Source organism: Betta splendens, chromosome 17 (assembly GCF_900634795.4).
Source record: "Betta splendens chromosome 17, fBetSpl5.4, whole genome shotgun sequence".
In the NCBI taxonomy this organism is placed as follows: domain Eukaryota; kingdom Metazoa; phylum Chordata; class Actinopteri; order Anabantiformes; family Osphronemidae; genus Betta; species Betta splendens.
This window is the reverse complement of record NC_040897.2, coordinates 11,946,035-11,973,998: the sequence shown is the minus strand read 5'-3', so window position 1 is coordinate 11,973,998 and position 27,964 is coordinate 11,946,035. Positions and strand designations below refer to the sequence as shown.

At 43.4% G+C, this 27,964-nt stretch overlaps 2 protein-coding genes across 6 annotated transcripts in view; both read left to right on the top strand.

Annotated features, from left to right (window-relative positions):
• The first annotated feature begins 204 nt into the window (after nt 1–204).
• Nucleotides 205–5,605, top strand: LOC114844545 (ETS domain-containing transcription factor ERF-like). Of its 3 annotated transcripts, XM_055503570.1 has the most exons (6): nt 205–319; nt 1,504–1,561; nt 2,563–2,794; nt 3,234–3,354; nt 3,986–4,058; nt 4,576–5,605. In XM_055503570.1, the coding sequence occupies exons 2-6, from the start codon at nt 1,504–1,506 to the stop codon at nt 4,860–4,862; spliced, it is 771 nt and encodes a 256-aa protein (XP_055359545.1). In that variant the 5' UTR covers nt 205–319; the 3' UTR covers nt 4,863–5,605. The 3 variants fall into 3 exon arrangements, with proteins under 3 accessions (XP_055359545.1, XP_055359544.1, XP_055359546.1); XM_055503569.1 differs by lacking the exons at nt 205–319; nt 1,504–1,561 and having other exon boundaries at nt 2,496–2,794; XM_055503571.1 differs by lacking the exons at nt 205–319; nt 1,504–1,561; nt 3,986–4,058 and having other exon boundaries at nt 2,496–2,794.
• A 189-nt stretch (nt 5,606–5,794) lies between these two features.
• The window catches only part of lig1 (ligase I, DNA, ATP-dependent), a 37,646-nt gene continuing 15,476 nt past the window's right edge, over nt 5,795–27,964 (top strand). Inside the window, exons 1-19 of one of the 3 annotated variants that reach the window (XM_029131954.2) lie at nt 5,795–5,948; nt 6,696–6,764; nt 7,347–7,527; nt 9,407–9,572; nt 11,015–11,152; nt 12,036–12,389; nt 12,544–12,646; nt 14,904–14,990; nt 16,463–16,519; nt 17,211–17,269; nt 17,733–17,846; nt 17,987–18,153; nt 18,566–18,642; nt 18,828–18,919; nt 19,594–19,693; nt 19,904–19,989; nt 20,871–20,986; nt 22,754–22,849; nt 26,861–26,971. In XM_029131954.2, the coding sequence (XP_028987787.1) occupies nt 5,932–5,948; nt 6,696–6,764; nt 7,347–7,527; nt 9,407–9,572; nt 11,015–11,152; nt 12,036–12,389; nt 12,544–12,646; nt 14,904–14,990; nt 16,463–16,519; nt 17,211–17,269; nt 17,733–17,846; nt 17,987–18,153; nt 18,566–18,642; nt 18,828–18,919; nt 19,594–19,693; nt 19,904–19,989; nt 20,871–20,986; nt 22,754–22,849; nt 26,861–26,971 (2,190 nt within the window). In that variant the 5' untranslated portion in view covers nt 5,795–5,931. Of the gene's footprint in view, nt 5,949–6,100; nt 6,416–6,695; nt 6,765–7,346; nt 7,528–9,406; nt 9,573–11,014; nt 11,153–12,035; nt 12,390–12,543; nt 12,647–14,903; nt 14,991–16,462; nt 16,520–17,210; nt 17,270–17,732; nt 17,847–17,986; nt 18,154–18,565; nt 18,643–18,827; nt 18,920–19,593; nt 19,694–19,903; nt 19,990–20,870; nt 20,987–22,753; nt 22,850–26,860; nt 26,972–27,964 lie in introns of those variants that run through there. The other 2 variants (XM_029131952.3, XM_029131951.3) reach the window with 2 other exon arrangements.

The window sequence follows — 27,964 nt, the reverse complement described above, 5'->3', positions numbered from 1 at the left end:
TGTGTGTGTGTGTGTGTGTGTGTGTGCGTGCGGGTGTGTGTGGTGTGTGTGTGTGCGTGGTGTGTGTGTGTGTGTGTGTGTGTGTGTGTGTGTGTGTGTGTGTGTGTGTGTGTGTGTGTGTGTGTGTGTGTGTGTGTGTGCGTGGTGTGTGTGTGTGTGTGTGTGTGTGTGTGTGGTTGGGGTGACATGAGATAGAGGGTTTAAGGTTCGGCCATCCATCCTTCAGTCCTTCAGTCCCGTCAGACGTTAAGTGGGCCCACAGACGACCTGAGCATTGTTATTCACCCAACGAAGCCTTTTTCCTCCCTGCACCATTAAGGTAACATGACTAATTGAAATATTATTACATTTACACAGGAGTATTTACTGTTGCTCTTTCTAAATAAGATCATAATACAGGAGAATTGTTGTAACTGATTAGCGTTGAGTTAAATCACACCTGGTCTCTTCTCTTGTGAGATTATTTGACTGATTTGTGTTTATTATTCAGCCTAATTCATCAGATTGATGCACGCTTAGATTAGCATGTTTAGGCAATTATCTGACGCTTTTATCCACTGGAAAAAACTTGAATTTGCAGTTTACTGACAAAAAAACCTGAGTGAAATGAAGGAAAGAAAACAAAGTTTGTGTTAAAATTCCGCTCATTTTACTGGCGCGTGATTTGTTTTTACTATTTCCTCCTGTATTATGTGAAATGTGTTTTCTGTTTATGCCTTTGGAAACGTGTAAATGCGGCAGTAAAAGTAAAATGTATCTGGCTGAGCTCTTCCATCCCTGATAATGTCCCCGCGACCTGAGAGGGATCGTGTGCGAGCGCTGAGCTTCTTGGGAGAAAGGAATAAAATAAGAGCTAAAGGGGAGACGTTTTTTTGTTGTTGTTGCTCCAAGATAAGAGGATATTACAGCTGGTGGAAGAGGGCTTATAGCAGAGGAGACATCGTTCAGTGGGGAAACGCTTATGTGGAGCACTTCTTGAAGAGATGAGTTTTCAGCCTTCCAGGGAAGATGGTGGGTGTCTCTGCTGCTCTGAGCCGCCTGAGAAGGTCAACGTGTGTGTGGGTGGACAGTGTGTGTGTGTGTGTGTGTGTGTGTGTGTGTGTGTGTGTGTGTGTGTGTGTGTGTGTGTGTGTGTGTGTGTGTGTGTGTGTGTGCGCTTATTACACGGCTGCAACAAACACGTAAAATACAGATTTGTATTAAATGCTGGACATCATCAGCAGAAAACACGATGCTTTCGTGCATTTCCCAGTTTTACTAATGCTGAACTAACTTGAACTTGGGAAATGTTACTTCATTGATTTGTGTTATTTTGACAGATATTGTGATACAGGTTGAGAGCAGAGTCTGCTCTAATCGCTTATATTGATTTCAAAATAAAAGCGCATTGACTTTTCGTCTCACCCGTCTCTCCTCTGTGGCTCGTGATGATGAGGATGCTCCTAATGCCTGCGTCTCCTGTGTCTGTGTGTGTGTCTGTGTTGTGTTGTGTTGTGCTATCAGATGCAGTGCAGCTGCAGCCCCGCGGTCCCTCACCTCTCGTCGCCCTACTGGACCAGAAGTAAGGCCGTGTGTGCGTTCGTGTGAGCGATTTGCATGTGCGTGGGAGGGTTTTCATTTTTATTTCAGATTGCCGATATTTATTCATTGCAAAGTGCGTCCGTCTCTGTTACAGCGGCAGCTGAAATAATGATAAACAAACAGCAAATGGTGCAGTCGCCATCTGGACCAATCAATAACCAATATTCCATCTTCGCCTGTTTATTCACTGAGAGAAGCTGCAGCCACTGTCTGCACAGTGAAGCCACGCTTCATTCGTCGATTAAAATCATTTTATTTATAGGAGTAACACAGTCAAGTAACTTTCCCTGAGTCCGAGGCAGCGCCGCAGCCCCGCAGCATTTAGCTCCCACAGAAGCAGCCTCCATGTCCCCAAACAGCCTTAAATCACGTCTCATCACACTTTTAAACCTCAGCCATATTTCAGTCTAACAAAGGCCTTGCATGAGGTCTGAAAACTGATGGTTCAGGTGCTTTTAAAGCATCATTAATTCCATATGAGTGTGTTAACTAGGCCTAACCTCCATCAAATGTATGTAGTCTATGAATGATGTAAACATTCTGCAGACATTTCTGTAAATTCGTTGGCCCCTTAAGGGCTAAAACTGTGGATAGATGTGTGTGACCTGTTTTTAAACATCCCAAAAATTGTCTAGAAATGTTCAGACACAGTAATAAAATGCATTAATCTCTCCAGATTGACTGTAGCTGAGGAAAACAGCGTGTAATACATGCTAAGTAGTTTGGAGCTCGTAGCCAAACTGACACTAAAAATACCCAGACATGGGTTTGAGTCAGAATCCAAACAGCTGTATTCAGAATCTCCCGTGATGCAACGATGATGCAATTGAATGAAAATGTCACATTCTGGAAAAGTGGGATTTGGAAGCTTCCCGTCTCCCCCTTCGTTCCACAGGAAGTCCAGTAATGTCTGCATGTGTAGCACACGTACGTGTAGCAGACGCGTGCGGCCTCCTGAAATGAAAGACGCTTCTTCTTCAGCAGTGCTGTTCCCCGACTGGGCCTACAAGCCGGCCTGGTCCCCGGGTTCCAGACAGGTCCAGCTCTGGCACTTCCTGCTGGAGCTGCTGGGGCGGGGCGAGGGCGGCGCCATCAGCTGGGGGGGCGAGTGGGGCGAGTTCGTCATCCGGGACCCGGAGAGGCTGGCGCGGCTGTGGGGGGAGAGGAAGGGGAAGCCGCACATGAACTACGACAAGCTGAGCCGGGCTCTCAGGTGCCGCACACGCACACATGCACGCACACACACACGGACGCACGCATGCACACGCACGCACGCACGCATGCACACGCACGCACGCACGCATGCACACGCACGCACGCACGCACACATGCACGCACACACACACGGACGCACGCACACACACACGCACGCATGCACACACACACACACGCATGCACACACACACACACGCACGCACACACACACGCACGCAAAAACACACACACACACGCATGCACACACACACACACACGCACGCAGACACACACGCACGCAAAAACACACACACACACACACACACACACACACACAAACACACACACGCACACACGGACGCACACACGCAGGCACACACGCACGCAAAAACACACACACACACGCACACACACACACACGCACACACACACTGTCACAGAGCGCTTTGTGATTCCAGGTACTACTACAACAAGCGCATCCTGCACAAGACCAAGGGCAAGAGGTTCACCTACAGGTTCAACTTCAGCAAACTCATCCTGGTCAACTGCCCGAGAGTCCCTCCGCCGCCGAGCCACCAGGTCTCCATCACGTCTCCATCACGTCTCACATTAGAGCCCGCTGTCTGGAAAAGCGGAGGTTTCCTGGTTTAAACTGCTTAAATAACATCATACGGGAGAAAAGTGCTTAAATGGGTTTATTTCTGTCGTCCAAAAGGTGCGAAAAAGGTTTTATTCCACAACAGACTGAGACGAAGACACTTGAACATGTGTTTAATATCAACTGAATAGAAATAATTACTGGACCGTCGTTACATAATTGACCAGCTGACGGAGCCTGTCATCCACAGGGGAGTCGCTCCATTTAAAATGATGTCACATCCACAGGCATCCAGGCTGAGGCCACGTTAGACTATTACAGTTTCATTACAGTTTATGTTCATTGTGTAAGAACTGCTACGATTAAAACAAAGCACACGTGCAGTTAAAGATATAAAAGTGTGGAATAAAACTTTTTACATCACTTACTGTTAATTACTTTGACGCGTAAAATATCAGGAACACCAAACGTTGATCTCCTGCATATTGAATGAGTCCGATCAGTAACGGAACCCCAGCTTTAGGTGTTCTTGATATTTTGCGTCCGCCGTGTTGTGTCTAAAAGCTCCATGTTTGACCCATTTCACGCGTCCTCCATCCGTGCGTCCTCCAGCTGGTTCAGAGCCGCCCTCCGTCCGTCCTCCTCGCCGCCGCCGCCGCCGCTCTGCCCGTGTGTGGAGGAGCAGGTGAGAACACGTCTCACGCCGTGGGTCCCGACAGGCGCCGACGGCGGCTGCAGTGATCGGCCGCCACACGTCTGTCAGAGCCTCCACGTTTATTATCAACGAGAACTTCACTTTCAAAGCTCCTTTCCCACGTTTTACAGTAAATGTCCCGACTCAGCAGGTTGATCTGAAATACTGTGACCTATAGATCATCAACCATACCATCGACATCAACCATCTGAGTGGCTTTTGCTCTACTTCCTACGTTGGCTGCATCGCACGCCTCACGTTTTTAAACTCAATGTTTAGTTTGACTGCATAAGTGCCAGTTGATTGTATAGTTTCTCACCTATTAGTTTTAAAATGACTATTTTTTAAAGTAGACGTGACTTTAGCCCTGCACGTGCTTTCAAGCCTCATCTCGTGGCCTTCAATCGACCGGTGAATCTATATTTTGCAGCAGCTTCATTGAAACATGACTCGTGGTTTGTTAAGATGAACGTCTGGATATTAACACGTGATGGTGATTTCCCCGCAGCGCCGCAGCCAGCGCCTCGGCCCTTCCTGCTCCCGTGCTGCCTCCCGAAACCCGTCCCCTCCCCCCGGGCCCTCCACGGCCCCGGCCCCAGGGGGCCGTCGGGCCCTCCGCCGCCGCTCGCGCTGGCTCTCCACGTCCGGGCGAACGGCCGCTCGCCGCTCGATAGCGCCGCGGGCTGGGATGCGAACCGCGTCGGCGGCAGCCTGTTCGGGGGAGCGAAGCAGACTGGAATTCAAGTAGAGTCGAGGAGAGCAGGGAGCGATGTGCAGATGGGTGGGAGAGTGTGAAGAGGTGGAACAAACCCTAACAGATGGACTGCTTTTCCTTTGCTTCTCAAACACACACTCTCTCTGTGTTTTTGTAGTAGTTTATTATTCATTGCCTGTGATGTAAAATACACAGATTTTGTATTTATTGACTTTGACTGTGGTATGTTTGCAAGGCAGAAATATTGAAGAACCCTGCTTTCTCTTCTGTCAGCACATCCTGCCACAGTAGGAGAATTTCACTTGTAAACATTTAACAACATGCCACTTGTGTTTGGGTAAATAAAGCAGTGCACTCAACTTATATTATTCAGCTGTTTGTCTTGGGTTTTGCCCCCTTGCTTCAGGCTCCATGAAAATAATAAGAGCTGCATAAATGATGCATCCAAACAGACACTGTGAAATTTTCATGACTGGAGCCCGCATGTCTTCTGTGCAACATCAGGACCAGCAGCGAGGGGCAGGGCTGCATGTAACACCCCTGGACGGCAGGGGGCAGTAGCAGCACTAACATGTCATAAGCGCTACACAGAGCGGCGTCTCCCGGGAAAGAGTCAGAACTAAGATATCGTGAGACACAGGAGGTGCCACTCGGAATATTTTAGTGTGGTGGTCCAAAATGTGATTTGAGCTAGAAATATTCATTCAACTGGAATGACGTCAGACAAATTTAGATTTGATGCTTTTTTTACTGCACTGGTGATTGCAGTGATTTTACACACACACACACACACACACACACACACACACACACACACACACACGCAAACTGAGGCTTGTGTTTGTACATTATGTATTTCCATTTGACTTTTATTAAATAATGACTAAACTTGTCTGGACTCTGTTTTTTGTCTAATCATTTACATGCAACTTTCTATGTAACTACACATAAACACAAGACAGACCTTTCTTTAAAGCTCACAGTGACATCCCTTTGTTATTGGCGATCTTCGTCTGCGATGTCATTTTGGCGCCGAACTATTTTGTCACTCGGCAGCGCGGGAGTTGTTGTTTTTGTTCGCGGATGTTGGAGTCGTGCTAGAACCTAAATTCTTATTTTAATTTACTAAAAAGAAAAGCAAAAGACAAAATGCAGCGAAGCATCGCGTGAGTATGAGAACAACACGGTTTCTGTTCCACCTGCTGTGGAAAGCGCTGTTAGCGAGGTGCTGTTTGAACCCATACTAGCATGAACCAACTTGTCCAATGCACCTTCAGGTTGCGTTTAAGTTGTGTTTGCACCTTTTTAAAGTTCCCACCGAGACGATGGGTGTCATCTTAGCATGAGCATTAAATAGTTTTGGACAACATTTAGCTAACAGTAGGATGTGCAGCACAGACAGTAGCTACACCAACTTCCCATATATTAAGCTCGCAACCAACGTAATAACGGTGACGATCCAGTCCGGACCCACATGGGAGCGTGTGGATCGTGATGAGCAGCTGACCCTTCGTTTTAACTGCATTCTTAGCATGTTAGCGTTAACCTTGCGTTTGAGGAGACTTCCTGTTAGACTGGCGTTTACGTCGAACGTACCTGTAGCGTCGTACCATGTCTTCAGTCAGACACACAGGTACAGATCAAAGCAGGCGTTTATGACCCGAACATAAACGCCACCTTAGCTGCTGGACCTCCTCTGCCTCGTCTACGTGTTGGCTGTAGTTAGCTGCTAGCTTAGCATAATAGCAGGGTAAAGTGAGATCCATATCTGATGTTGTTCTTTCCTCGTATCTACCACTGCTTCGTTTCTTCGCCCTACATCCAGCTCACCTGCGTCGTGAATCCCTTTAAACCTACCCTCACCCACCGCCCCATTAACGGTTTGTTTCTGTCTACCTGATCTCTCCCATCAGATCATTTTTTCAGCCCAAGAGCAAAGACAAGGGCGTTCAGAAGAAAACCACAGATGAGACGGTGAAAAAGTAAGATTTTCACTTAGATTTAGTCATACACATGGGCAGATTATCGCTTTGTGTTTCCTCTCCATTAGTAAATATTGCTGTGTTCTAATAAATCCAACAGAAAAAATTAAATATTGTAGCTCATTTCTCTAAATTAGAGCATCAGCTATTTTCTTTTGTTTCTTTTGTATCAGACGTCCACTGACTTTCTAGTTTGTCCAGTTATCTTTGAGTCACTCAATCTGGGATATCTCATGCTTAGTAAAACTTTATTAGAAAGCCTGATGAAAAGAGACGATAACTTCAGTTTTTAATCCTTCAGCCTCTTCAGCCTTTGATAATAATGTGGTTGTAATCGCTAGACGATATCATCTTAAAATTGTCTTCAACACACTTGTCTTTGTGTAATAGTCTTTTCATCATTGCTTTGACCCCTGCTTTACGACTCTTGTCTTGACTTCATGTCTCGCTTGTTTTTATTGCCTTTTTCATTATCCTTTTAAAAATATTTAATATAGCAACATTTACCTGTGCTTTTCAAAGTGCTGTGTAATTAGAGTCAAGGCTTGATTTATCTGAATGTGTTTCTGTGCTCCTCTCTAGATTTGTGAAAAGCCCTCTAAAGGTTCAAAATGGTGCCCAGGAAGTGGATTCACCCATCAAGAAGGTTACCAAGCGCAGCCGGCAAATCCTGGACAGCGACGACGACGAAGTACCAGTAATCAAAGAGCAAGTTGCGTCCAAGGTTCCAGAAGATAAAGAAGCCTCCACTAAAACAGCAAAGGTAAATGGCTGTTTACACAAATTGTTTGACTTCTAAAATGAAACATGTTTTCGCAAAAACAAAATGAGAGTTTAATGGATTCCACTGTTATAAGAACAAAGCAGACATGCCTTATTTAAAAGGGTGCCTGATGGTGTAATTGTGAGGCTAATTTACTTCCTGTTTTCCCTGCACTGTGTAAATGTGATCAAAACAGTGTGTGACCCATTAAACATGTGAAACCCACATTTTAATTCCCACAAAGTGACTCTAATAGGAAGTCCTGTAGGCTTATCAGTACCTTTTTGTTTATTAAAACGCTGTTATACAAAGGCACGATGAATCATTCTGTTAAATGCACGTCAATGAGCCACGTAATAGAAACACCTGATTATTAGCTTTGCTGTTTCTCTGCCACCTGTTGTCTGCTAATCACTCTTTTAATTGCCCTATTAATTGTGACTTTAACCAAGATTGGCTCCATCAGAATAAATTATTTAGATAAACAATTTTTCCTGCCAGTAATTAATTTCTTTTTTGGGTTATTTGTTTTTTCTCTTTAAATAAATCAGTTGCATAGTACCTGATGATGGAACAGTTTCTATATATAGTTTCAAGGTCAATGGAGATAGATAGATAGATCCTTAAATGATAGATTACATTTTATTAACACGGTGTAATAAATAATAGTCGTGTTTTTTTTAGATTTGGGGTTAGTTGGAAGTTTTAGACAGTCTAACACCACCTGGAGCATAATCTGCATGTTTTAGTGTTTATCCAGAACTTTGACAGTGCTGGTTTTAAATTTGAACCTCTTGGCTGAATTCTAACTTGGTTTTATAGGAGTTTGCCAAGTTTTTATATGCCCTTATATCCAGTTAAAATAGCTGCATTGCCATTTTATAGTTTCCCGTTTTCAAAACCATTGTGTAAGGCAAATAAAAAGAGAATGCAAAGATTTTTGGACTTGCAAGTAACACATGTCCAAACAGCTGATGTGTGGGGATGCTTACCATTGTGTTGCATCACATCTTCCCTTAGCGGCGCTGCCTAATTGTTTGGGAACTTAGGAGACCAGTCGCCTCAGTTTTCAAAGCCATATGTGTTTCCTTTGTGCTTGATGTAGGGAGTCTGCTTCGCAACTGTTCAAGGCTTCTGTTAGTTTTCTCACTTCATAAAGCTCAATATTTTCTGTGGATGAGTTGTCTGAACTGTAGAAAAAGGATATATGCTGAAATAAGCAAGACCTTTGCAGAATGAGACAGATGGCAGCATAATGCTGCCCTAAAGCTTCAGTATGGTATATGTTGTTATGGGTTAGTGTCCTCACAGATGTGCATGTTACCTCCCTACCATTAGGAATGTTGCCTTTTGAGCTCATCACTGATGGTTAGGATCATTTCTAAAATGAGTTTCAAATTTTGAGCAATCCGACAACAGGACAGTTTTGTGCTTCGCACCTGTCAATCTGAAAAAAGGTGTGAATCTTCCGAATTGTTACGTTCTCATATTTTGTATAAGTAGTAGATGCACAAACAGACGGTTCACTGTCAAGCTTGTGGTGATTTAAACGGTAGACCTGTTTTTGTTGCAGTCACAATGAGCACGAATACTTTCAACATTTCATGTCCTCTACTTGCATATTTTTAACACGGATTAGACTGTCTGTGTGCAATTCAGGCTTTAATTTCTTTTAGCAGCTGTGTCTAAATGAGCTGCTTCGTTGAACACCACGCTTGTTTCCTCACAGATGAAGTTGAAAGCAGTTTTCTTCAATATCATGATGCGTTAGATGATGTTGAATTGCCATGAACCCAAACCACGACTAGGATAAACCTTTTTATTCCTCCTAATATAATACCACTGTCTCCTGCTTGTTTTGGATTTGTTTTTTGTTCAGAAGGATGACGTGGTGAGGCCTGTTCCCACCCCCCTGTCTCCACCACCACCTCCTGCCACCCCTGTGACCCCTGCTACTCCAGCCACCCCAGCCTCTTCCACTTCACCGGGGACCCCCTGCACCCCAAACTCCATCTCCCCGACTGGGATCGTCAAACGCAAGACTGGTCAGTATCTGACCTTGTTTCTTCTTTGCTTTCTGTTTTTCTTCTTGCTCCAGGCTTACTTGAATGTTTCTTAGACTTTCCTCCGAAGCAGCAGCAGCATTTTGAACTTTGACACCAGCTGCGAATTTATAGTTTCACTGCCTTGAGCTGCTTTACTTGATTACTTGTTAGCAGGAATCTAATTGCTCCAAATACTCATTATATCATAATGAGGAAAAACAAGACATTCATCACGAACTGAATTCACATGATGGTTTCTAGGAAACACTGTATTTCCTGACTCTTATTTGTTTATTTGAACCCGGCTTTGTTGGTTCCTTACACAAATACACACTCCCAAGTGCATGTCATTAATTTTCCACATGTTTTTCACTGTGATGATGGTGTTATTATTGCTGCATTGTCTTGCGATGTGTCGTTCCTGCTGACTGGGTGTTAATGGAACCAACAGAGCAAGTCGTCTTATTACTGGTGCTGAAGATTGTCAGTGTTTATGTAGCTTCCTTTTTGGTTTTGAGGCTTTTTTTTTTTTTTTTTTTTTTTTTTTCAAAAAAAGCGAGAACGTATCTGTAGTGTTTATTTCATTCCTGCAGCCTGTATGTGACAGCGTGATCATTGCAAACATGCAAGGCTGTGAAAGACGCTGCTGCTGTTCATTATCTTTGAATTCTAAATGAAACGCATGCGTAGCTGTCTTTGTCTCACATAAAATAACACGTGATTCTAAGTTGAGCTTTGCACTTGCTTTTATTTTTTTTCCCCCCATCACACCACGAGTGTAGCGTTTTGAACAGGAATCGAAGCTGCAGCGATTCCTAGTGCTGCAGATTTGTTTTCATTAGAGAGGCACCGCCTTCTTCACTTTATCCTACTTTTCTTAGCGGGAAAGCGGTTCATTCTCCTTTCATCACCTCATTCTCTTTGTGTTTGATGAGCACTGTTTGCTTTCAGCAGTGCTGCGTATCCACAATGAGAACCCTGCCGCCATCACCACTGGAGAAAACATCACATTAGAGTAAAGCTGTAATTTGACCAGAAATTGCATTCCTAATGTGGCCGGTTAACGCCTCCATTATATTATCTTAAAGAAACGCAGCCGCGCTACCTGTGCTAAAACCCTAACAAGGACCAACAGAGAGGCAAATGTGAAACCAAACCGAAATTACCCTCAAGCTCTACTGCTGCATAAAATTAGACGAAATGACACTAGAACTATAAGATGCTGTGCTGCTTAACATCTTTGAGGATGGAATTAGCAGAGAATGTATCTGAGATTCCTGCTTATTTATTTTTTTGCATTGCCCTACATCTGCAGTAATGGAGCAGACTCGTCCTGTTTTCATCTCCTCATTCTCTTTCTCTTTAATCGCGGCACAGTTTCTGTTGGGATGATTCTCCCTCCCTGCTTTTCTTTTAATTGATTGTCTCTCTGACATGTGCAGCGAGGAAGATGTTCCCTAAGAGGAAGCTTGATGAGACCAGGAGCTCCAGCGAAAGTCCGAAGGAGGAGCCCGAGGCAAATGAGGAGCAGGGTCACCTCAGCAAACGCCCGCGTGTGGAGTCCACTGCCAGCAGTGCAGGTACGCTTCACCTCTAGTTCTGGGAAGTCCTGCTGTGAATAAAAAACAGCTTGTATCTTATGCTATCGGCTTCATTGCTACAAACAAAATGCTACAAAAGTGTAAAGTGACTTTTGCTCAGGTCTTTTCACCATGAGCATTAATACAGTCGTTGAATATAAACATATATCCAACATTTAATTATTGTCTTAAGAACCCAGGGTGTTTAATAATTCAGTAAAAGTATAATTCCAGTGGCAGGGGTTCATCCTCAGGTTTGATGTCTTCATCCCAAACACATTTTACCATGTGTGAGAACCACAGGTGGAGTTCACCATCCACCAAAGCCACTTTGGCTTTGCTTAATCTCTTTGTCTACAGTTTGACATGATGCTTTATTCATGCTGTAATTATAGAAAGTAATGCCTGCGCAAAAGCCATGGGGGTATCTTTTTCCAGCAAAATTATTGAGCTTTCCCACAGTCAGCATCTTTTAAACCTGGTGTTTTTTTTAAGTAGGTAGCAAACCTTTAGGAAGCTGAGCTGGGAAAACACCCCACCCTCTCTTTCGTTTGGTAAAACACCAAGAATGGCTCTTTGATTTACCCAGTCCACTCCAACCTGATGTTCTGAGTTGTTGTGACTTGTGAATGAGAAAATTAAATTTTTATGTCTGGCTCCTCACCCAGGCCCCATCGTGACCCCAGCTGCAGCAGTTTGTCAATAGTAATTTCTCTCTTACCTGCTTCTCAGGTGAAAGGGAAACCTCCAAAATATAACCTGCGGCATTTATTGAAAAAGACTCTTCAAACATAGTTTCACCAAAAATTGGGTCACCCCAAGCAAACCTGCTGGCATTTATCTCTTCAGTGACTCCTCTCACTTTCTGCCTCACCCTGTGCAGGGGATTCTGATGAACCCATGGAGGAGGGAGCAAAGGAAGAAAGAGCTGAAACGGCAGTGACCGAGAAAAGCCCAGACGAGGAACTTGAAAACAAGAAGAAAGGAGGAGAGCCGGCGAAGGAACAAGAGCGTCTGGACAAAAATGGCTCTGATGAGGGAGAAAAGAGAGCTGAGGGGGCGGAAAGGAAAACTGAAGCAAAGGAGAAGACTGATGATGAGAAAGGGCCCGTCCGTGCCAAGGCGGAAGAGGTTGAAAAGGACACGCGTGAGGGAGAAGAGAGCCCGAAAAGTCAAACAGCGAAAAAGCAGAAAGATAAGGAACCGGCCAAGAAAGCCCCCATCAGCAGTTTCTTTGGTGAGGAGGAATTTGCATAGCTCTGTGCTTGCACAAAGAAAAGTGTCTGCAAATGTGGAATACTTTTATCAGTTCGTAAAGATGGCGAAATATTGCTCTGCCCCAACCCCTGCTACACCCTCACCTTTCAGGTTATTTATTTATTTACCAATAGCTCCCAGAAAAGCTGCAGTGAAGATGGAGAAACCAGAGAAGAATGAGAAAAATGCCAGTGCTGAGAGGAAGAGTTCAGTAGAGGAGAGCAAGGACTCAAAAGGGTAAGAAAGTACAGACAGCTGCGTGTATGTCTGACTGAATCCCAATGACTGGACTTCACAGGCAGCACCCAGAGTGCTGAGGGCTGTCTAACTCCACAGTTTAAAAGTCCACACGTCAAAAGGTTTGGACCATTGACAATATTTCCCTACTTTTTGGTGTTGCTGCATACATTTGATGCTTTTAGATATGTGTGCCACAGAAACAGGGCAGATGCCTTGCAGATCTGAGCCTGCTGGTTTTAGACAAGGCACAAACAACATTGAAGCACATAGCGATGAGCACTGCAGCAACGTGATCACAGCTCCTGCTGTGATTGTTATAGGCCTGTAACCATGTCACGCTCTCTGCACCCTAGACATCACTCTTCAATATATGATTCATATGTGTGTAAACATGATGTTGATGAGGTCACCAACAACTATTAAAGCCATGTCTAGATATTCTTCTCTAAGTTAACAAACGTTATTACAGGCCTAAAAACCCACGCATTCATTCTGTGGCAGGCTCCTAGGTCGTCCTCATGATGTTTGACCTCTGACCTCCCTGCAATGCTCATTGCATTTGCCCGGGCTTTAATTCCTTCAGTTGAGTTTCTTGAAGGTGTTAATTGGTGGTAACAGTCGCATCAGCATAAGGTCAAGAGACGTGCCAACACACTTTAGAAAATTGGCTTTGGTTTTAGTTTGTTTTCTTGCTTTGTGTCTCTTGAGCATCTGCCAAACATAGAAAACTAAACCACCTAAGAAGGAATGGAACATTTTCTTCAGTATCTGTGGTAATAGTACAGTACTTGGTCATTTTTTTTAATCATTTGCCCTAATACACCAATTTCAATAGTCTATAGATTAAAAACAACTGTATATTTGACAGATTTGTAGGGGGAAAAAAACGTATGCAAAGATTCAGTTTTGTTAATGCTTCTCCTTCATGACGCAGAGAATCACGGCCCCGGGCCAAATCCGGATCGAGCATCCGATCATGTGTAATGAGCGCTTGAAGTTAATCACAGCTGCTTGAAATTTGTGTTTCTGGCACAACCTGGCGGAGGACGTTTGGGTTGGGTTCTGATAGAGGGGCTTTAGATCCACATGTGTGATTTTTAATTTGGTACTGCTCCTGACACAAGGACCGCATGCGTCTCTAATCCTCTTACAGGTTTACTGATGACACAAAACATTTGCCTTAGTTTGCCTTGTTGTGCACCATCACAGAACATATTGTTATTGCCAAACTGAGTGAGCAGGGTTTTTTTTTTCCGTCAGACCAGATGGTTGATTGAGATGATGGTTGATTGTCTTCAGCTGTGACATGTAACACAGGATTAAATTGTAGATACCGTCGACCCACAGCGCTGTTCAGTTTGTTTCGCAGACGGTTATTACCTCAGAGTTATCTGAAGGTCATTTCTGGCTTCTAGAAGGCGTCATCATGCCCGAGTCTTCATGTGTAAGACCTGAATATCAGAACTACACAGAGTTTTAATATCCTGGGTTGAGGTCAGAGCTCAAGACCGTGACACCAGGTTGCGAGTTTGCTTTAAACGTCCTCATACCAGCTTTAAATGGAGGCTGAACCTCACTACTGGAATAAAAGGTTAGCAACACTCTGTCTTCTGAGTGAAGAGATTTATTAGCAATATTTGTGTCAATAAACATTTTAATAGCATGATTTAATGTGTGGATCATTACTAATTAAATAAGCAAGTGTTTTTCCTGATGCTGCATCTGTCAGGTCAGACATTTACAGTGTACGTTTTGTCATTTATTATTTGCCACACATTAAATCCTAATATATCACTGTATGTGGTTATATGTATCTATGTGCATTAAAATGTCATTATATACTTTTTGTGTATAAAACTAAAACAATGCATTTTCTATTTATTATAACCATAATTTAGCAAAGTGGCAGATCAGATTAGAAGACCTGCAGCAGTCGAGTGTTCCCGCTTTGTTAACTATTCCATTTGCAGACTATTTTTAGCTCTTGAGGAGCGGAAATGCATTTTTCATTCTCCTATTTATTTTTTATCGCTGCCCTGTGTGCGACAGTGTTGAGTGATAGGCGTGGCGGAACGGAAAGTTCACGGCATGTTGTAATTAATTCATGGGCTGATATTACGTTTGACTGAAGTTTTTGTACCTTGTGCGTAAAGCAAACACTGAACATGTGTGTGACTGCAGTGAAAGCACTGTTAAGATTCTCTTTGACTTCAGTGACGGTATTGCACAAACCTGTTGTTGTGCTTTCCCTCAGTGAGTCGTGCTCTGGACAGACAGACTATGACCCGTCCAGGCCGGGCTACCATCCTGTGGACCACGCGTGCTGGAAGCAGGGCCAGAAGTAAGTCACGTCTTCTTATTATTTATTTACTGCCTCAAGAAACTGTGGAGTTCTCCTAACATCAGGTAGTTTAATGGATGGAAAGCACAAATCCTAGAACTCTTTCAAATATAGTTTCTACACCTGAAAGCATCTAGTTGATGTAGAGAGCCTCTTCTGCGTCCAATATGGCTTCAGCTGTCGTAAAAATGTGTAAATCTTTCTTTTACAAGCCTGATTTAGTCCACATTCCCTTGATCAAACATTCAAATCACGTAGGTGAGAACATGTACTATATCTAATAAGGTAATGCCATAAACTGCTGATTAAACTGGGAATAATTCTTAAGCCTTTAGGAGAATCGCTTACGTTTAACCAGACACTTGTAAAGTTTTATTTTATCTCATATTGTATCGAAAGGAAGTTCCATTTATTTTTGCCCCATAGAGAGGTACGCAATCGTAAAGGTAATGTGTCCTCCAGAGTGTTATTTCAATGTGCTTTCCTGTGATTTATTAGCTTGGATTAGGCCAGTTCTCGTAATTACTGAGCTGTAGATGCCTGTGTAAACAGAAACTACCCCGGCACCTAATTCCCCATCTTCTTCTCTGCCAATATTTGTTTTCACCTCCACTTGTGCCTGTCAAATCAAGACAGGAAGGTCCCTTATGAATGTATCCACCAAGCAGTGAGATGCGAGATTTAAGCTCATCACCCAACAGTGATGACAGCTGTCATTGTATTGTTTTGGGTTTTTTTATTTGGTCCTGGGTGAAAATCAGCCTGGTTTTCTCTCTGCAGCTTTTCTGAGCTGGCAAGCGTTCTGACTCCATGATGGAAAAGTCATTGAAAAATCATGACCCTTTGTAGCAGGGCCAGAGTTCAAATAATGCTTTTTGTATCGTATAGATTTGGGTCAACTGCTGCGTCCAGCCCTGTTTAGCTTTGCTGCTTCTGAACAATGTGATGTAACAAACCAGTTAGAGAACTCACTGACTTGACTGACTTGAAGATGCTTCTTTATAATTAATTCAACCTTTTTTCTCTCCTATTTTCTCATGTGGGAGAGAAAACCCACCTGCTTCTCAAAATACAGATGGGAAACCAAAGCGTATTGTTTTTTCAGACTCTTAGATATTCTGTTTATGTCCTGAATGTTTACAATGCATTTAAAATCTATGGTTTATGGAAACAAAGCTCTACAGAAAATCCTCCTTTTTGGAGTATTTTGTTCGTAGAAAAATAGACTCACTCTCTACCATATGGAAGATAGTGGACTTTTTCTGTCCGTGAACCCACCATGGCAGCTCCGACCTTTTAATCCCCCTCACTGTTGCTTTCATGCCATTTTGATAACCTGGAATCAAAGCGTATTCTACTGTTGCTCTAATTGCTAGTTACCCTAAACAGCTGAGTCAGCTAATTATTGTGACTGTAAAAATCTGCCAGTGTGAATGCCTCGCCTGCTAAACTACGTCCTCATCACCCTCCAGAGTGCCGTACTTGGCTGTGGCTCGCACCTTTGAGAAGATTGAAGAGGACTCTGGCAGGTAAGAGCTCCATATGGAGGGAAAGTGTTTTATTTTTTTAATTCCCACCATTTGGGAGGAAATGATAGTGGCTCTACAAAGACTGTACATATATAAAAGCATTTTTTTCCCAATTTACCATCCCGTCTTCCTGCTGGGATTTTCTGTATAATTAGTGAAGCGCGTTTGGGCCAGGAAAAGTAAGAGCGCTGGATCGGTTCCTGCAGAGGGACAGGAACATGAAGAAATTTCACAAATACTTAAGTTTCTAGGAATGTTCAAGAATAAATTTCAGCTTTTTCACACTCTGATTTAATTAAATGTGTGTTTTCAGCATCTCTGCAACTGACTTGGAACCTGGTGACCTTTCTTTACACCTCTCCTACAAAATAATGAGCAAAAACCAAGCAACACATACAGGACATGCATGAGATTCATAACTCAGGTCTCCTACAAATTAAACGAGAACACCTTCACAGACTCAACTTATCTTTACAGCATATTGAATGACAAATGTTCCAGTAATGTCTTGTGTTTCTCCCACCCACTGCAGTTGACACATAGCATAAATGAGCTGTTCATTTACCTCTTGAGCTTCCATTTCCGATTAAACCCTCCAGACAAATCTCATTTTCCTCCTCCCAGTATTTCCAGGATACCTTTTTAAAATTCGCTTAAGCCGTCTTCCCTGTCTCCCGTTGTCATTTGCCAGGTTGAGGAACATTGAGACTCTGTCGAACCTGTTTCGCTCCGTGCTGCTGCTCTCTCCAGGTAAATGGTGTTTTATCTGTCCCGTAATGCATGCTGATGTAGCTACACAGGCTACCAGCCACTCCATCACGGCGATGACGCCGTGGCCAGGTTGCACATAAAAGTGGGAGGAGGAGTCGGTTTGTTGATTCATGTGTTTGTGTGGTGGTGGTGAAGGCTTTTCTGACGATGCGCATGTCTTTGTGTGTTTGTGTATCTCTCTTGTGCTTATTGCTGTTTTTTCTATGACCGTGTATGGTTGGTTAATTTGCAGTGTGTGACAGGCCATGATTATGTTTGTGTGTCTGTGTGTGAGGACGTACTGGTTCTGTCTTTACAGTTGACTTATGTGTCTGTCGGTGTTTGTGTTACATCTCCTGTGTGTTGATATCTCACCTGCGAGGTGTAATCCGGCACCCATCTGTCTTGCACCTCGTCGCATCCACACGCGTTTTGTGTAACGGCGCGTGTGTCTGTCTTCCAGATGACCTGCTGTGCTGCGTGTACCTGTGTTTGAACCAGCTGGGTCCTGCCTACCTGGGCATGGAGCTTGGCGTTGGAGAGACGGTGCTAATGAAAGCTGTTGCTCAAGCAACTGGTAATGGATGTACACACGCAGACGTTACCATGCCGTTGCACCCAAACACTCGCTTGTGCATTCCCAACCTAACTAGCCACTCTTCTGGGCCTATTAGCCAGCAAGGCAGCTGCTATTTACCGCTCCGCTCTTGTTTCCAGGGCGACAATTGGACAAAATCAAGGCAGAGGCGCAGGAGAAAGGAGATCTGGGCCTAGTGGCCGAGAGTTCCCGTAGCAACCAACGCATGATGTTCCAGCCGGCCAGTCTGACAGCAGGGGGCGTGTTCAGGAAATTGAAGGAAATTGCCAGCATGAGTGGGAACTCGGTGAGCCACGGAATAACATTTTTATTAGAGTGATAGCAATATTTTCCCAAGCATGCGTTTCTCTATTTGCTTTTTCAGTGCTGACTTCATTGAAAGAGAGGAAAAAAAATAAAAGAACCATTAAAGTGATTGTGTAAAAAGGACTGATTAGTTTATTTGTCTACTTCAGAGGAAGGAGGGTGACATCTCAGCCTCTGAATAATTTGTCACCTGCCTGGAATCTCTCAAGCAATTAGTTTCCTTCCCCTCCCATTTGCTATTGGCTCTGTGTTTTTCATTTTTTTTTTTTTTTTTTTTTTTTGTAACTCTGGATTGAACATGGAGTTTATACTCGCCGCTGACCTCAGTCTTTCCGCATTCTGTCTCCTCTCGTTCTTCCTCTCTGAATCTCAATTTCTTTCCTCCGCCTCAGGCCATGAATAAGAAAATCGACATCATCAAAGGCCTCTTTGTGGCATGCCGCTTTTCTGAGGCCCGCTACATAGTCAGGTAAAATAACACACACTTACATGCACAGGCAGGAGCGTGCGTGTGTACATGTGTTACCACAGGCATGTATGTATGTATATAGACACACAGACCTTGCTGTGCATCCTATTTCCCTGTGCATGTGTTGGAGCAGCATGAGCAGCGGGAGTCAGCACTGACTGTCGTTGGTCTTGTGGCTTTGTCAGGTCTCTGGCTGGGAAACTCAGGATCGGCCTGGCAGAGCAGAGTGTCCTATCAGCCCTGAGCCAGGCTGTGTGCTTGACCCCCCCTGGACAAGGTAGCTTTGGTTTTAAAAATATACGTTCAAGAGTAAAACAATAGTCAAGTGCAGTTTAAAAAAAAAAACAAACAAAGCAAATGAAAAATTGAAAAAAAGTTGGGAATTCATTGCTTTAAGTAAGAGGTTTTGACACTGAGGCTTTCAGCACGATCAAATTAAACACATTCAGTTTTGACTTATTAGTATTCGCACCTTATTCTCGGTTGAAGGTGTGCTTTAATAAGAGTCAATTAAACCAGAGGCTCAGTGGGGAAATTTGCATTGATCTGTGGTCTGGTCTGGAAATGTTTTTTATTTTTTATTTTTTTTCTTTCTCATTTTTTGAAGTTTTCATTTTTTTTTAAACTGTTATTCAATCTGGCAGGTCGAATAAGGAAAAATACATTGGAAGGCTACAGTCAGTTATTGCCAAATACTAAATTATTAACTGTTAAACTAGGAGACAAATTAAATGATCTCAAACAATGTAACTACAGTGTGACTGGAAGCTGAATATATTCGATACTGTAGAAAACACGGCTGCAGCTACAGTATACACAGGTAATTGCTCAGTTTATTTCCTGGCCTTTGAAATGCCTCTGAACTTTTATCCAACAAGTGTTCGGTCAAACAACCGCTCAAACCATTACACAGATCTGTTTGAAATGCAATTTCTTGTTTCTTCCCTGTAGGTTTCCCTCCCGCTGTGATTGACGCGGGGAAGGGGATGAGCGCTGAGAGCAGACGGGCCTGGATCGAAGAGAAGAGCCTCATTCTCAAACAGACTTACTGGTAACTGAAGCCTAAACAAAACCCCGTCGTTACACTTTGCAGTCTCTCTTCTGTGCCACTACAGTGCCCCCACACACCCCCACCCCCAACCTTGTCCCCTATTCTTTCTCACTTATTTGACTCTCTCTTATTTTGGACAATATTGATTTTTTTCCCTGTTTTTCTTACCTAACTCATCCCCCTCTCGCTCTCCATGCTCTTTCCCTCCAGCGAGATGCCCAATTACGATGTCCTCATCCCTGTTCTGCTAAAAGAGGGCATAGACCAGCTTCCCAATCACTGCAAGCTCACTCCAGGTAAGCAGCCAATCATGAGGCAAAGGGTTATTTCATGCACAGCAGTGACTGCTGTGTGTTTATTGATCCTGACTTATTTGAGTTGAGTAATTTATCACAGGAAGATAAAAGATAGTGCTAAACTAAGGATTAACTCCCATTTACACTGTTGTCAAGCTATTTGTGATACAGAGCTTTGGCACGAAGGTGGGGAGTTAATACAAGCCACCATCTGAATGCCACTAAATTGGGAAACCAAATTGGCCGTTGTTGGTTAGTTAGACAAATGTAGCTGCTATTTTGGCAGGCGAACGATCTTTATTCACAGGGCGGCTCTGTTCAAAAAACGACAGTTAAAGGAGGTGGTGAATGTTGGGCACAGCCCAGTTTGGACGCGGCACTACCGTCCTCATAACTGGCTCAGAGCTCCGGAGGCTTCAATTAAAGGAAATTGTTTGGTGCATTTAATTATATCACTCCTCTGCTGCAGCAGAAGCTTAACTTAGCTGTGCGCTGCCTAAGGGGATGTTAGTCAGAGAACTTTCATATTAGGGCCAAATGAGAATGCAAACAACAAATTTGAAGTGTTTTATTTTTTCTTTTAAACAGAAATAGTTGTGGGTGTGATGCTGATGTGTCAAGTGGGAATGTGTCATGGAAGCTAATTTCACAGCTTCTGGTCTTTTTTAAAACATATCTGAGATCTACTTCAGTTTTGTTACCTGAAGGCCTGTTTCTTCACAGGCCCCACCTCTGTTTTTCATTTTGCACACGCAACAAAAAAGTGAGGAATGAAGAAAACTTCTCTTGGGCTACCTGACATTTAGCTTTTAAAGCATGAAAAATGCATGGTCTTTGTATTGGTTGCTCTCAGTTTTTACTTTCACCCTTCACCCATACAGGGGTACCGCTGAGACCCATGTTGGCTCATCCCACCAAGGGCGTCGGCGAAGTGATGAAGAGGTTTGACGAGGCAGCGTTTACCTGCGAATACAAGTACGACGGCGAGCGTGCACAGGTGAGCGTGTGACTGTGTGCACGTAGGTGGGGGTTTGACAGTGCGACTGTTTGTTTTTCTCATGCTTGGCTGTGAACATATGCCTGCTGAATATTGTATGCATATACCTTTCGGCTATGTTCTTTGACTGAGGTATTGGTTGTTCTGCAGCTCTTGCTCTGTGTTCACTTGAATACGCACACATGGCGTTCCAGTGCCGTCTGTGTGCATGCCACTGTGGCAACTCCTTCAAGATGAACAGCAATGCTGCTTTTTGCTGGGCCTGTAGGCAGAGCAGGCTAGCTCTGCTGTTGTGGACCAGACAGAGGGGAGGGGAGGGGAGGGGGGTGCGTGAGGAAAGAGGCTGGAGACAGGGAAGGCGAGGCCCATAGGAGGAGTGGCAAACAAACACGAAGACACAGTAGGACACATCAGTGAGAATAGGGAAATTTCGAGAGAGAGAGAGAGAGACACACACACACACACACACGCAGCAAAAAAGATATTGTAATGTAAACCCCTCCAGCTGTATTGTTAATTTTGGACAGTCATGCCAATGAAGTGCCTTTGAACTGAGCTGAATTGAGAAGAGGAGAGACGTGCAGTGTGAGAGAGCGAGAGAGAGAAAGAGAGAGAGAAATGAAAACAGAGGGAGAAACCCAATGACGTCCTCCTTTTCCTTTCTCTGTTAATTTTCTCTCTCTCTGGTCTCACTGCAGTGGACTTTACCTCCCTCAGCCAGCAGAGGGACTCACGTTTCATCATAGTTAATCCATCCCAACTGTGTGGGGAATATGTTGTGCACGAGTGTGTCTGCTCCCATTAGAAAGTGTAAATCTGTGTGTGAAGCAGTTGATAATTCTGTTTTAAGTTACTGAGTCTGTTTCTCCAGCTTTTATTGCAGACAGTGCTCACGGAGCGCCTCAAAAATTGGATTTACACATTACAAATGTCACAAGCACGTCCTTTAAATAGAACAGCTTACACACATACAGTGCCTGTAAAAAGTACTGACAACTGAACTTTTATTTTAGCAATGAATTAAAAACAATTTTCTTACACCAATGAACAAAATAAGCTCATGTCAAACTAAAAGAGCTCTCTACAACATAATGTATATTCATTAAAAATGTAAATAAGAACTGGTAATATTACTGTGGCTGAGCCTCTGTAGATAAGTCTAATCAGCTTTGCACATCTGGACTGCAATTTTCTCCCATTCTTTGCAAAGCGACTCAGGCTCTGTCATGACTCATGGGGATTGTGAGTCCTGCCTGGAATTCTCCAATGTGTTGAGGCCTGGGCTCCGGTTGAGCCACAGAGCATCGACGGCACCCTTTGAAACAAACTGTGCTTAGCTTTCCCTGTTCATTGTGGTGGCGGAAAAACAACACCTTCAATATTTTCTTTCGGTCGTGTTGCTCTCTGCTGAGAAGCATCCCCACGTCATGCTGCTGCCGTCACTGTGCTGCACAGGTGGTGTTTTTGTGATAATGTGGAGTCTAATCTGATGACAAAAGGCCTAATTGCAGTCTCGCTCATCCAGTCTTTCACATCCATTCTGAGAACTATACAAGCTTTTTTTGGTCCTTGTTGGTCTCTCATAAATTCATGATTGGTGAAAGGCCCATGCAGCGGTTGCTTGCAGTTTCTCCTATTTCATCCCTAGACGCTCAGCTTCAGATTGGTCAAAGGTGTTTTGGGTCACTTTATTTCTTTATTTTTTTAAATTTTTTTTATTTATTTATTTTATTTTTTTTTATTTATTCCGTTTCTTTTCCTCTACAGATTCACATTCTGGAGACCGGTGAAGTTCGGATATTCAGCCGTAACCAGGAAGACAACACCACCAAATACCCCGATATCATCTCTCGTATTCCCAAGGTAAAAAGCTCAGAGAGCTGCGGCTCAGCCCGTGGGACAGAGCAGAGCCTTGTGTGAGCTGCGACTGTCAAATGAGGGCTTTTGCAGCAGTGTGGATAACAACTGCACACATTTATCTTGCTCACTCCGAGTTTCATTTTGCTGCTTTTTCCTCAACCTATCTCTCATCTGTCTGGTTTCCGTGTGCCCACTCATCCTCTCTGCCTGTCTCTATATGAAGCCTCTATTTCAGAGTTTATTTGTTCTTTTGCTTCGCTTTAACCTTTTGTTGTCCTGCCTCAATCATCTGTAGCAACTGTCCATTCAATTCGGAGCCGTATCGACAGGATGGAAATTATGCATCGCCTAGTTTTATCTTAATATTTCCAGAAAAGGTATCCGTTTAAAATAAAGTTGCAGCTGTGGGCCTGCTTGCCAAATTACCAAGCGGCTGCTTGCATGGGGAGAGGGAACGAGATTACCACTAGCTGAAACTTGGCACTTGGCCTGGGGTGATCTGAGCACGCTCGCTACCTCAGCACCTGCTGAGTATGTTTTTCTTGTTTTAGTAACGACTGCAGTGAAGAACCAAATACAGACGGCTCTAATTTCTGTAATTTCACAATCACTGCTGTTTTCAAGATGCAATTGAAAATAGTGAAGAAAGTCCCATTTGGTGTGAACTAACAGGTCAGAGTATTAAATCAGATGAGGTCTAATATCCTGGAATGATGGGTCTCCTGTTGAGTTTTATTAAGATGTTATGGATGAACTCCAATTTATCAAAAAAAGGCAGATGCAAAAACCAGGAGTCGCCTCATGCCATCGTTTAGCTGAATTGTATTTTGATCAAACAAAGGGATGAAACTGCTGAGGTTGGTAAACAGCCTCCCTCACATAATGATTAGAAAGTGTTTTTCCTTTTCTTTCTACAGTGCATCTCCGTTTTCGGGTCAAACCTACAGAATCCTTCTGTGGATTTCACATTTATTACTACTCACTGAGAACTTCTCTACGCCGACACAAACACTCATATAGGAATAGCGCCATGAGGAACAACATCTCTGGCTTTTATTCATCAGCGAGTCTATGCAATTTTACCAGAAATGATTCATCTCATTGTTGAAACATTTCACAAGTGTTTGGTAAAGTTAGTGTCTCACTGGAAGATGTTTATGGCATCAAACTACCAAAATACAGTCTAACCCATACAAGGTTTGGGGTTTAATTCCTAAGCAGCCCCAGTGAGGTATTTGGTGGCTTGTAGGAAAATGTAAGAAGGCGACAAAACGGTTGCCAGAGTTCAGCTGCAGGTTAAGGCACAACAGCCAGCGCGCAACTGGTTGACGTTGGGCTTCAAGTCGGCAGTTTATTTTCTTACCGCATCTTCTTATTCTGCTGCCGTGACCCCACAGCAGGGGAGCACTCATCTAAACATGCTGCTGTATTGCTGCTTGGTAGCAGATCCGCAGGGGGCCGATCTCCACACTCGTACTCGATCCGTGTCTTCTGTTTAACCGGCTAAACATTCAAGTGGTTGTGCTGGGCATTAGGGAGTGGGTTCTGTTATTTTAAGCCTGTGTTCAACTCTCTGTGCCTTTTTAGTGGCTTCTAATTGAATCTGACTTGATGTTTAGGTTCACTCAGAGGCTCCAGTTTGTCCTTTTAGATATTTTACTGAACATGGCTTCTCAAAAGGACCAATAAACGAATGTGTCTTGTCTTTTCTGCTTCTCGTTTGCTGTCATCTTTTTAACACAAATTGCATAAAAATGCCCCAAACTGCCTTTTTAAGCTGCTTCCAATGGCAGACTGGCATTAGGCTTGAATAGTGAAGCAGCGCTTGGAAAGGCATAGTGTTTGACATGTGGTTCTCTTTTGTTAGCGGCACTACTGGCCTTAATAACGTTCCTACACAACAATATATGGAATTACTTGGCGACGTTTTGTCAGCAGATCGGTTTTAAGTGCTGCGGGGAGGAAGAATGGAAAAAAAGAAAAAATACAAATGAGCAGTCGTTTGTAAGGTTCACCTCAAACACATCATCAAGGCAGAAGAATGTGTTTTCTCCGCTGCCGCTGTTTGTCTGCTGCTGTAGAAAACCAATAGCTCTTGTGCGACTTGAATATTTGCGCTGGCTCACGGCTCGGCTTTGTGCCCGTACAGGATGCCACCGTACCACCCTTCACTCCGCTCCCTCCTCGCACCACGTCGGCTTCTTTTCATCCTTTTTCCCTCTCATTCTACACGGCTCTTTGTCTCTCGCTCTCACCTCCCTGCTCTCCCTGCGCACTTCACGACTCTTTGTCTAATCACTCCTCCTTTTCTCTTCATTACTTCTTGATGACATCCTGTTTGTTCCCTCAGTGCTCTCTCTTCACCTCTCCTCTCCCTCTCTTCTCACTCCTGCCTTATTCATCCCTGTCGTTCTCCTCCTCTCATCTCTCTTTCCACGCTTTGATTCAGCCTGTCTTCAATTTCACCTTTTTGCTCCATGTCTCTGCCTCTTTTACTCTTTTACTCGTACCCTCTGACATACAGTATTTGCTCTTTTTTTCCTGTTGATGCTCCTCTTTGGTGTCTTTTTTTTTCTACTATTCTCATCTTCTCACAATTTGTCTGTCATACACCCCATTCTCTTGTCTCCCACTCTTTTTAAACTATTCACCTTTTTTCAGTGATTTCTGTCCAAACATGGGTTTAGATGAGAAAGGAAGTAAATAAAGTGTAAAGCTGGAGAAATTTATTTACAAGTTGCAGAGCTTGAAATAATTTTCCCGCATAAATGAAATGGGTTTTAATTCACCTATGTGGTGGAAACACGAGTTGTTTAAATCAAAGTTTTATCCCAGAAGTAACGGCTTTGAATTGAAATTTGCATCTCCCTTCCTGACGTTATGTTGTCATGGCAGCACCTGCGTGTCAACACATGCTTGTGAACACAATAAATGAACAATGGCTGAGTGAAACTTTACACCAGCCCGCATGGAGTAGACGGTCTGATTAGATTTTACAGCACCTTGCTGCATTATTTTGCATGTTAATGAGGGAAATCTCATTTTCCCAAAGCCACCATAGTGACTTAATGCTTTAAATGACAAATTAATATTAATGCATTAACGCATTAATATTAATTTAAATACATGAATTTGTAATTAATGCCTTGCTTAGCCTAATGACCTCATAAGGATATTAGTTCTAGTTGAGAATGTTTCCAAACAGCCGGTTATATCTGATTTGCCTCCTGCTCTTACACGTGATTGGTTTTTCTGATCGCTGTTCAGATTGCACTCATCGGTCGACGCTTGCTCCTATTCAAGTTGTACATTTGAACACTTGAGGAGAATGCCGCTGGCCCAAAATCAACCAAGAAAGCAACAGATTAAACCTCATACGCAGGATTTTGTAACTTAGGTAATTAGCAGTCACTGCCCATGAGCGAGAGAGTCTATCCCCAGCTTAAATCATGTCCTTTCCTTCATAGGGAAAAACTATCTGCTGCCAAGGCTTTTTACCTTATAGAAAAATAAAACCTCAAAATGGAGAAATTGTGTTGAATGTTTCCAGTGAAGCATTTTGCTTCGTTGCACATTGTTGGCAACCGACCAAAAGTGTTACTCAATAAGGTAACAGTCGAGTGAAAGAGATGGCAGCAACAGACATGGCTACTCAGGAGTGGAGATAAATGTAGAGCTGAAAAAAACACGTCTCCAAAGCATTGGGGAGCAAATTGAGGGCAGCTGCAGGTCCTGGACATGTCATCATTTTGATTGCCTGTATTCATGTTTTTAAAAGTCGGTGTCAAGTTGAGCCTCAATATTTAGTTGGAGTCTTTTAACTTTGTTGGATTAACTTCACTGAAACTTGCAGGCAGTTTTCTGTTTGCTACAGCAGATGTTGCTTATTTGCAGTTTGGCAAATAACGTCATCTGGGCTTTTTTAATCTTGGAACCCTCACCATATCTCTCATCTCGGTACAATCTCATTATGTTTGATCTAATCGCTTTGTGCTGTCATCATTTTATTCTCAGGTGAAGAAGGATTCTGTGGTTTCCTGCGTGCTGGACTCGGAGGCAGTCGCCTGGGATCGTGAGAAGAAGCAGATCCAGCCTTTTCAGGTCCTCACCACCCGCAAGAGAAAGGTACTGTGTGATTGCAAAGGAGTATAGTAAGATAGAGGAGAATAAATACTCGCAGTGTCATAAAGGTAGATAGGAGGAGATGATGAGAGAAGAGAAAAGGTTGAAAAGAGAAAACAAGACAGAGATGAGGACCAGTAGATAGGGGAGAGCTAGATAATAGAGTGAAATGATCCGGCAGACTGCGGGAGATGGACAGAGAGCGAGCAGACAGAAAGGAGGGGAGATTGATAAGCACGAGACGGAGGAGTCAAATGGATCGAGGAGAGAGGAGGTGGGTGTGCGATTGCAAATGTCAGCAAGGTGTTTTTTCAGTTTTGATCAGAATAATGGCCTCTTTCCACCACACCAATCACATTAGAGTGAAACTGCTCCCTTTACCCCGTCTTTCCGCATGTATGATACCATTTTTGTAAATTAGACAAGAGGAAGTGAGAGAGCAAATGTGACCACCATGATAATGGAAATGGCTGAAAATGATTATCATAATTGTTTTTTTTTTCCCACTGGATACCGTTATCGCCGCCACAAAATTATGATTATTTGTAATAGTGGTTTGATGCACACGCTGATTGTACCGGCATTCTGGCATAACGGCATCCTGGCTCTTTTAGCAGCACGGGCATCCTTGCTGAAATGAAATATTTCAGATGTGATGAAACCCAATACGGACTAATGGTTTGCCATTAATGAGCGAAGGGGAGAGTAATGAGGGACTTGTACGGAGAATAAAGCAGAAGACTGAGGAAATCAGCAGAGGAAATCTTTCAGGTTTGAAGACTGCAGGGGTTTAATTGTAAACACGGCACTTAATTTAGTTTTAGAACTTTTAGAATATTGCATTTTGAAGGTATTACTCTGAATGTATGCTGCACTAAATGCCAGTGAGTTACGCTGCACACACTTACTCAGATAAATGATGTGTTGGTACCCAGGAACTGCCAGATGTATGTGAAACAGAACCTAATGTGCTGGGCTTGCTGCTTCACTTCACTC

Bases quoted from the DNA above. Each gene is read 5' to 3' on its own strand.
- LOC114844545 (XM_055503569.1), top strand. From the start codon at position 2,496: ATGTGTAGCACACGTACGTGTAGCAGACGCGTGCGGCCTCCTGAAATG. The intron at 2,795-3,233 runs GTGCCGCACACG...TTGTGATTCCAG, and splicing joins AAGCTGAGCCGGGCTCTCAG to GTACTACTACAACAAGCGCA. The intron at 4,059-4,575 runs GTGAGAACACGT...ATTTCCCCGCAG, and splicing joins GCCCGTGTGTGGAGGAGCAG to CGCCGCAGCCAGCGCCTCGG.